Source organism: Indicator indicator, unplaced genomic scaffold, assembly GCF_027791375.1.
Source record: "Indicator indicator isolate 239-I01 unplaced genomic scaffold, UM_Iind_1.1 iindUn_scaffold_235, whole genome shotgun sequence".
Classification (NCBI taxonomy): domain Eukaryota; kingdom Metazoa; phylum Chordata; class Aves; order Piciformes; family Indicatoridae; genus Indicator; species Indicator indicator.
The window spans coordinates 27,548-36,496 of NW_026539307.1; the positions used below are offsets into that span (position 1 = coordinate 27,548).

General features: G+C 61.2%; 3 protein-coding genes across 3 annotated transcripts; 1 reads left to right on the forward strand and 2 right to left on the reverse strand.

The window, feature by feature from the left end:
* Nucleotides 1-1,904: 1,904 nt before the first annotated feature.
* On the reverse strand, nucleotides 1,905-2,309 carry LOC128980532 (scale keratin-like). Its single transcript, XM_054399005.1, has one exon. The coding sequence runs from the start codon at nucleotides 2,289-2,291 to the stop codon at nucleotides 1,905-1,907; it is 387 nt and encodes a 128-aa protein (XP_054254980.1). The 5' UTR covers nucleotides 2,292-2,309.
* A 1,766-nt stretch (nucleotides 2,310-4,075) lies between these two features.
* LOC128980530 (scale keratin-like) lies at nucleotides 4,076-4,471 on the reverse strand. Its single transcript, XM_054399003.1, has one exon. The coding sequence runs from the start codon at nucleotides 4,460-4,462 to the stop codon at nucleotides 4,076-4,078; it is 387 nt and encodes a 128-aa protein (XP_054254978.1). The 5' UTR covers nucleotides 4,463-4,471.
* Nucleotides 4,472-6,413: 1,942 nt separating this feature from the next.
* On the forward strand, nucleotides 6,414-6,809 carry LOC128980529 (scale keratin-like). Its single transcript, XM_054399002.1, has one exon. The coding sequence runs from the start codon at nucleotides 6,423-6,425 to the stop codon at nucleotides 6,807-6,809; it is 387 nt and encodes a 128-aa protein (XP_054254977.1). The 5' UTR covers nucleotides 6,414-6,422.
* The last annotated feature ends 2,140 nt before the right edge of the window (nucleotides 6,810-8,949 follow it).

Sequence of the window (8,949 nt, forward strand, 5' to 3'; positions counted from 1 at the left end):
GGCACAATAAATCTTTCTTGCATCCAACTTTGGGCTCTCTTGCTCCTCCTCCTTGCAAGGCAGAGGACGATTGGGGGGCAGGTGCCTGGCACCTGAGGGAGGTCACAGCAGGGGCAGGGCTGCCCAGCTGAGGTGAGGTGAGGTGAGGGTGGGTGGTGTTGGGCGAGGAGGATGTAGGCAGCAGGCAGAGGAGAGAGAGCCTTGGGTGGGGCTTGCAGGGTCTGTGGCAAGGGCAGAGAGCAGCACAGGCTCTGGCTGAGCTCCTTGGCCTGGGCTGCTCAGCCCAGAAGGGAGCAGCAGCGCAGCTGCCAGGTCCCACCCGGGAGGCTCTGTCCAGTGCTGAGCTCTCAGCGCAGCGCAGAGCCGGAGCTGCTGCAGAGATGGCAGCAAAGGCCACGCAGGGCATGGAGGCAGAGGCAGCATCTCCTCGGGGAGAGCCTCAGGCTCAGGCACTGCTGCTCTTGGCCAGGAGGAGCTGCAGGGCATCTCTCGAAGGAGCACAAGAGCCTGAAGGGAAGGAGTCAGGAAGAGGGAGCCAGGCAGCTTCCAGAGGTGTGCAGTGCCAAGAGAAGAGGCCATGGGCAGCAGCTCAGCATCCCAAAGGACTTTCTGCCTGTGAGGGTGACTGAGCAGTGGCACAGGTTGTTCCCAGAGGCTGGAGGAAAGGAGGAAAAGATTTGGGGAATGAGGAGAAGGAGAAGAGAAGGAAGAAATGTGGAAAGGGAATATTAAAGAAGTAGAGGAATGGGTTGGGGATGGATAAAAAGAAATGGACAAGAGAGGTAGAAGGTGAAAAAGAGAGAAAAGTGAAGAGTAAATCAGAAGTGAAGAAGAGGGAGAAGAGGGTGATTGAAAGCTAACATTAAGGGAAGTGAAGAAAAGAAGAGGGGAGGCAAAGAAAAGGACAACGGGCAGGGAGAATAGAATGAAAATGGAATAGGAAGGAGAAAGAGGAGAGAAAGTGAAAGGGATTCAAAAACAAAGGAAAAGGTGAGGAGACATGAATGTAGAGGGAGGAGGAGATGAAAGGGTAGCAGAAGAGAGAAGTGTAGAAGAAGATGAAAGTGAAAAGGGTAACAAGAAAAATGGAAATGAAAAAGGGGACACAACAGAAAGGGAAGGGGAAGAAGGTGAAGAAAAGGAACAAAACGTACAGGGGAAGGAGTAGAAGAGGAAAGGAAAAGAGAAGGGGGAGAAGAAGACAAAAGTGAAGGGAGAAGAGCTGGAGGAGGTGAAGGTGAAGTCTCCCCTTTAGTGTCACTTGCAGCAGAGCTGTGGAGGCAGTGAGGGGCAGGAGCCATGGCAGCTGTTGCCCCTGGCTGGCTGCAAGCCCCTAGGGCAGCTCTGCTCCTGCCCAGGGAGGCTGCAGCTCTGCAGAGGTCCCCGGACTGCCTGTCCTGCAGGCAGGGCAGCTGAGCAGCTTCGGACAGGGCCCTTGGAGCTGGAGGGCAGGAGCCTGCGTGGGCAGAGCTGCCAGGGCTGGGGGCTGCTCCAGAGGCAGCTGAGCAGGGCTGTGCTGGGGCTCAGGCACTGCCCTGGCCCGCCTGGGGGGCACCAAGCACAGGCAGAAGGAGCCCTGAGGCCAGGCTGGGGCTGGCAAGGACACACGGAGAGGCAGGGGGTGGCTGCAGGATTGTTTTATTGCAAGGGCAGCAAAGGAGGCAATGGAGACAGAGGTGTGGGGCAGAGGCAGGCAGCTTGTGGCTCCCTGCAGGCTTGCAGAGAGGTCTTCCCGCAGGCGTCTGGCAGCTGTGGCTGCTGCAGGGAGCAGCAAGTGGCCGGAGGAGCCCTGGAGCAGTGGAGCCTGTGGGCAGGGTCAGGAGGCAGGAGGAGGAGAGGAGCAAGGAGCTGAAGGGGGAAGGTGAGCAGGGGGCGAGGAGCTGAGGCTGCTGCTGGGGCTGTGGCTAGCAGGGCCCCCAGGTGTCCCAGAGCTTCTTGCTGTAGCGAGGCAGCACACAAGGGCTGCAGGCAGGAGCAGCGTAGGGTCTGCCAAAGGTGCAGAGCCCCCCCGAGCCCTGGGTGGCGCCGGCGCCGTAGAGGCCCCCCAGCCCCAGGGAGCCCCCAAAGGCAGGGGCTCCGGAGGAGCCCACCACGGCTTGCTGGGGGAAGGAGCTGAGGATGGGGCCGGGGAAGGTGACGACGACAGGGGGCGGCTGGATGAAGGCCGTGGAGTCGGGGCACTGGCGGGCACACAGCTCGTTGCAGCTCTCAGCGATGGGCTGGGGCATGGCCACGCTGGTCTTGGGTGGGCACGGCTCGGCCTTGGGTGGGCACAGGTCGTAGCAGGACATCTTGGAGGGAGAGAGCTGAGCCTGGAGGACACAGAACAAAGCAGAGGAGTCAGCAGTGAGGATCAGGTGCCAGGGCAGAGCAGGTTCTTGGCTGCCGGAGCCTCCCGGGAGCTGGAGAGCTCAGAGCCATCCCTTGCCCACAGTACCCACCCCCTGCCCTTCACCCAGCCAGACCCCTGACTGCCCTGCTCTCTGCACCCCTGGCCGAGCCCTCTCTCCATGCTCCCAGGGCACACAAATCCCTCCCTGAGAGTCTGTGCAGGGCTTGGCTTGCAGGGTGCCAGGGGCAACAGCTGCCATGGCTCCTGCCCCTCGCTGCCTCCACAGCTCTGCTGCAAGTGACACTAAAGGGGAGACTTCACCTTCACCTCCTCCAGCTCTTCTCCCTTCACTTTTGTCTTCTTCTCCCCCTTCTCTTTTCCTTTCCTCTTCTACTCCTTCCCCTGTACGTTTTGTTCCTTTTCTTCACCTTCTTCCCCTTCCCTTTCTGTTGTGTCCCCTTTTTCATTTCCATTTTTCTCGTTACCCTTTTCACTTTCATCTTCTTCTACACTTCTCTCTTCTGCTACCCTTTCATCTCCTCCTCCCTCTACATTCATGTCTCCTCACCTTTTCCTTTGTTTTTATTCCCTTTCCTATTCTCTCCTCCTTCTCCTCCTTTTATAACTTCTTTTTCATTTTCTCTGCTCCTTCTCATTTTCTTTGCCTTCCCCCTCCTTTTTTCCCTTCCTCTTCAAGTTTCCCATTCCCTTCTTTGATGACTTTCATTCTTCTTCTTCTTCACCTTCACACTTGCTTTCCTCTACCTTTTCCTCCTTCCGTACCTCTTCTTTCCCCTTTCCCCTTTCCTTTTTCTTCATCCTTATCCAATTCCTCTTTCCCTTTTCATTCACTTTCCCTTTCCACCTTGTTTCCTTTTTTGCTCTCTTCTTCTCCTCATTCCCCAAACCTTTCCTTCCTTTCCTCCAGCCTCTGGGAACAACCTGTGCCACTGCTCAGTCACCCTCACAGGCAGAAAGTCCTTTGGGATGCTGAGCTGCTGCCCATGGCCTCTTCTCTTGGCACTGCACACCTCTGGAAGCTGCCTGGCTCCCTCTTCCTGACTCCTTCCCTTCAGCCTCTTGTGCTCCTTCGAGAGATGCCCTGCAGCTCCTCCTGGCCAAGAGCAGCAGTGCCTGAGCCTGAGGCTCTCCCCGAGGAGATGCTGCCTCTGCCTCCATGCCCTGCGTGGCCTTTGCTGCCATCTCTGCAGCAGCTCCGGCTCTGCGCTGCGCTGAGAGCTCAGCACTGGACAGAGCCTCCCGGGTGGGACCTGGCAGCTGCGCTGCTGCTCCCTTCTGGGCTGAGCAGCCCAGGCCAAGGAGCTCAGCCAGAGCCTGTGCTGCTCTCTGCCCTTGCCACAGACCCTGCAAGCCCCACCCAAGGCTCTCTCTCCTCTGCCTGCTGCCTACATCCTCCTCGCCCAACACCACCCACCCTCACCTCACCTCACCTCAGCTGGGCAGCCCTGCCCCTGCTGTGACCTCCCTCAGGTGCCAGGCACCTGCCCCCCAATCGTCTTCTGCCTTGCAAGGAGGAGGAGCAAGAGAGCCCAAAGTTGGATGCAAGAAAGATTTATTGTGCCCCGAGGGGCAGGAGAGGTTGGCAGGGAGCTGCTGGGCAGGAGGCAGCAGGGCTGCTCGCAGAGGTTGGTGCCTTCAGAAGGGTCTTGTGGCGAGCATCACTCTGCAGGGGGGCAGTGGTGTTGGGGTGTGGGCTGGGGGCAGGCTGGGGCTGGTGTGTGCCTAGCAGGGCCCCCAGGTGTCCCAGAGCTTCTTGCTGTAGCGAGGCAGCACACAAGGGCTGCAGGCAGGAGCAGCGTAGGGTCTGCCAAAGGTGCAGAGCCCCCCCGAGCCCTGGGTGGCGCCGGCGCCGTAGAGGCCCCCCAGCCCCAGGGAGCCCCCAAAGGCAGGGGCTCCGGAGGAGCCCACCACGGCTTGCTGGGGGAAGGAGCTGAGGATGGGGCCGGGGAAGGTGACGACGACAGGGGGCGGCTGGATGAAGGCCGTGGAGTCGGGGCACTGGCGGGCACACAGCTCGTTGCAGCTCTCAGCGATGGGCTGGGGCACGGCCACGCTGGTCTTGGGTGGGCACGGCTCGGCCTTGGGTGGGCACAGGTCGTAGCAGGACATCTTGGAGGGAGAGAGCTGTGCCTGGAGGACGCAGAAGAAAGCAGAGGAGTCAGCAGGGAGGATCAGGTGCCAGGGCAGAGCAGGTTCTCGGGAGCTGGAGAGCTCAGAGCCATCCCTTGCCCACAGTACCCACCCCCTGCCCTTTGCCCAGCCAGACCCCCGAGTGCCCTGCTCTCTGCACCCCTCTCCGGGCCCTCTCTCCATGATCCCTGGGCACACAAAGCCCTCCCCGAGAGCCTGTGCAGGGCCTGGCTTGCAGGGTGCCAGCCGTGGGCTCCTTTCTCCTCCAGCCCTGCCCGGCCAAGCCTGCTGCCAGCCTGCCCGCTGCTGCCAGAGCTCTCCTGGCCGCCGAGGCCCCAGGCTGGCCCCTGCCCCAGCACAGGCAGCCCCACGGGCACCCACCGAGCCTTGAGCTGAGCAGAGCCAGGCAGGAGCAGTGGATGGCAGTGCCCGGCCAGGGCAGAGCTTTTATGCTGTGGCGGCCAGCACGGGGAGGAGCTGCCAGGCTGGGGGCAGGAGGCTCTTGCTGGCCGAGCCCCTGCCTCCTCCCTGCCTGCCACGGGGCTGTGCTGCTGACGCCGCTGCCTGCCCAGCCCCACTCCGCTAGCCCAGCCCCGGCACTCACCCCCTGCGGCTCTTGCCAGCTGCCACCTCCTGGCTGCCAGCAGCCCTGCTGGCTCCCAGCCAGCACCAGCGCCCGCAGGACCTGGGCCGGCTGCCCATCAGCTGCAGAGGGGAGAGCTCAGCAAGTGCCCGAGCCAGGGCACTCCTCTGCCCACCACCTGCTCAGCACCACTCAGCAGTGCCCACTCCAGCAGGATGCCTCCCTCTGCCTGCATGCTTTGCCCATGCCCCTGCGCAAAGCTGGGGGACAAAGACCTCTCCTGCTCCTCCCTGCTCCCACAACCACACAGCTCCATGGGGAGCCTTCCAGCACAGGCTGTGCCAACCCTGCCCCTCTCCTGCCATCCCCTCGGAGGTGTCTCTCGAGCCCCACGGCAGGGCAGCTGCCTGATAGCCCTCAGCACACAGAGCCTCAGAGAATCCTGTGCCCTGGGAAGGATCTTTGATCCAAACTGGAAGCCCAGAGGAGCAAGGAGAGGGCAGAGCAAGGTGCTGCACTGAGGACGGCACAGGAACATCTCTGTTCTGAGGCAAGGCTGAGGGACCTGGGGTGTGCAGCCTCTTCTGGAGAAGATTGAGTGGGGAAGGTCACAGTGCCTAGGGGTTAGGAGGATGAGGCCATCTCGGAGGTGTCCCCAGAGGTGCCATGGCTGAGGGGGATGCCTGCTGCCCTTGTGCCCACGCAGCAAAAAGGGGAGGAAATGCTGGCAGTGGAATGTGCTGCTGTGGGGAGGGGAAGCTGAGTCAGGCAGAGGGGCAGGACCTGGGCAGTCCTGTCCTCCTTGGCAGCAGGGAGTGGCCCCTCTGCAGATTGGCCCAGGTGGTGCTGAGCAATGGCAGGGCCCCTATAAAAGCTCTGCCCTGGCCGGGCACTGCCATCCACTGCTCCTGCCTGGCTCTGCTCAGCTCAAGGCTCGGTGGGTGCCCGTGGGGCTGCCTGTGCTGTGGCAGGGGCCAGCCTGGGGCCTCGGTGGCCAGGAGAGCTCTGGCAGCAGCGGACAGGCTGGCAGCAGGCTTGGCTGGGCAGGGCTGGAGGAGGAAGGAGCCCACGGCTGGCACCCTGCAAGCCAATACCTGCAGAGGCTCTCGGGGAGGGCTTTGTGTGCCCTGGGAGCATGGAGAGAGGGCCCGGGGAGGGGTGCAGAGAGCAGGGCAGTCAGGGGTCTGGCTGGGTGAAGGGCAGGGGGTGGGTACTGTGGGCAAGGGATGGCTCTGAGCTCTCCAGCTCCCGGGAGGCTCCGGCAGCCGAGAACCTGCTCTGCCCTGGCACCTGATCCTCACTGCTGACTCCTCTGCTTTGTTCTGCGTCCTCCAGGCACAGCTCTCTCCCTCCAAGATGTCCTGCTACGACCTGTGCCCACCCAAGGCCGAGCCGTGCCCACCCAAGACCAGCGTGGCCGTGCCCCAGCCCATCGCTGAGAGCTGCAACGAGCTGTGTGCCCGCCAGTGCCCCGACTCCACGGCCTTCATCCAGCCGCCCCCTGTCGTCGTCACCTTCCCCGGCCCCATCCTCAGCTCCTTCCCCCAGCAAGCCGTGGTGGGCTCCTCCGGAGCCCCTGCCTTTGGGGGCTCCCTGGGGCTGGGGGGCCTCTACGGCGCCGGCGCCACCCAGGGCTCGGGGGGGCTCTGCACCTTTGGCAGACCCTACGCTGCTCCTGCCTGCAGCCCTTGTGTGCTGCCTCGCTACAGCAAGAAGCTCTGGGACACCTGGGGGCCCTGCTAGGCACACACCAGCCCCAGCCTGCCCCCAGCCCACACCCCAACACCACTGCCCCCCTGCAGAGTGATGCTCGCCACAAGACCCTTCTGAAGGCACCAACCTCTGCGAGCAGCCCTGCTGCCTCCTGCCCAGCAGCTCCCTGCCAACCTCTCCTGCCCCTCGGGGCACAATAAATCTTTCTTGCATCCAACTTTGGGCTCTCTTGCTCCTCCTCCTTGCAAGGCAGAAGACGATTGGGGGGCAGGTGCCTGGCACCTGAGGGAGGTCACAGCAGGGGCAGGGCTGCCCAGCTGAGGTGAGGTGAGGTGAGGGTGGGTGGTGTTGGGCGAGGAGGATGTAGGCAGCAGGCAGAGGAGAGAGAGCCTTGGGTGGGGCTTGCAGGGTCTGTGGCAAGGGCAGAGAGCAGCACAGGCTCTGGCTGAGCTCCTTGGCCTGGGCTGCTCAGCCCAGAAGGGAGCAGCAGCGCAGCTGCCAGGTCCCACCCGGGAGGCTCTGTCCAGTGCTGAGCTCTCAGCGCAGCGCAGAGCCGGAGCTGCTGCAGAGATGGCAGCAAAGGCCACGCAGGGCATGGAGGCAGAGGCAGCATCTCCTCGGGGAGAGCCTCAGGCTCAGGCACTGCTGCTCTTGGCCAGGAGGAGCTGCAGGGCATCTCTCGAAGGAGCACAAGAGGCTGAAGGGAAGGAGTCAGGAAGAGGGAGCCAGGCAGCTTCCAGAGGTGTGCAGTGCCAAGAGAAGAGGCCATGGGCAGCAGCTCAGCATCCCAAAGGACTTTCTGCCTGTGAGGGTGACTGAGCAGTGGCACAGGTTGTTCCCAGAGGCTGGAGGAAAGGAAGGAAAGGTTTGGGGAATGAGGAGAAGGAGAGAGCAAAAAAGGAAACAATGTGGAAAGGGAAAGTGAATGAAAAGAGAAAGAGGAATTGGATAAGGATGAAGAAAAAGGAAAGGGGAAAGGGGGAAGAAGAGGTACGGAAGGAGGAAAAGGTAGAGGAAAGCAAGTGTGAAGGTGAAGAAGAAGAATGAAAGTCATCAAAGAAGGGAATGAGGAACTGGAAGAGGAAAGGAATAAAGGAGAGGGGAGGCAAAGGAAATGAAATGGAGCTCAGAAAATGAAAAGGAAGTGCAAAAGGAATGGGAAGGAGGAGAAAGAAGGGAAGTGAAAGGAGAGAGGAAAAAGTAGAGGGAAATGATAGGTGAAGAGGAACAGAAGGATGAAATGAATTAGAAGGAAAATGAAACAAGGAAGGGAAGTAGAAGAGGAAGGTATAAGGAAAACGAAAATATAAGAAAAAGAAAAGCAGTAAAATGAGAACATTCTCAAGGAAAACAGGGAGAGGAAAGAGAAATGGAAGTGAAGAGGAAGAAGGTGAAGAAAAAGGATGAAGTAAGGTGAAGAAGAAAGTGTAGAAAAGGAGGAAAGGAAATGAGGAAGAATAAGACAAACAATGAAAAGGGGCAGTGCAGGTGGACAGAAACTCTGCCCTCTGCCTTCCCTTGCAGAGCCTTCAGCAGAGCTGTGGAGGCAGTGAGGGGCAGGAGCCATGGCAGCTGTTGCCCCTGGCTGGCTGCAAAGCCCTGGGGCAGCTCTGCTCCTGCCCAGGGAGGCTGCAGCTCTGCAGAGGTCCACGGGCTGCCTGTCCTGCAGGCAGGGCAGCTGAGCAGCTTCGGACAGGGCCCTTGGAGCTGGAGGGCAGGAGCCTGTGTGGGCAGAGCTGCCAGGGCTGGGGGCTGCTCCAGAGGCAGCTGAGCAGGGCTGTGCTGGGGCTCAGGCACTGCCCTGGCCCGCCTGGGGGGCACCAAGCACAGGCAGAAGGAGCCCTGAGGCCAGGCTGGGGCTGGCAAGGACACACGGAGAGGCAGGGGGTGGCTGCAGGATTGTTTTATTGCAAGGGCAGCAAAGGAGGCAATGGAGACAGAGGTGTGGGGCAGAGGCAGGCAGCTTGTGGCTCCCTGCAGGCTTGCAGAGAGGTCTTCCCGCAGGCGTCTGGCAGCTGTGGCTGCTGCAGGGAGCAGCAAGTGGCCGGAGGAGCCCTGGAGCAGTGGAGCCTGTGGGCAGGGTCAGGAGGCAGGAGGAGGAGAGGAGCAAGGAGCTGAAGGGGGAAGGTGAGCAGGGGGCGAGGAGCTGAGGCTGCTGCTGGGGCTGTGG

Coding starts and splice junctions, on each gene's coding strand:
- LOC128980532 (XM_054399005.1), bottom strand. CDS start 2,291: ATGTCCTGCTACGACCTGTGCCCACCCAAGGCCGAGCCGTGCCCACCC.
- LOC128980529 (XM_054399002.1), top strand. CDS start 6,423: ATGTCCTGCTACGACCTGTGCCCACCCAAGGCCGAGCCGTGCCCACCC.
- LOC128980530 (XM_054399003.1), bottom strand. CDS start 4,462: ATGTCCTGCTACGACCTGTGCCCACCCAAGGCCGAGCCGTGCCCACCC.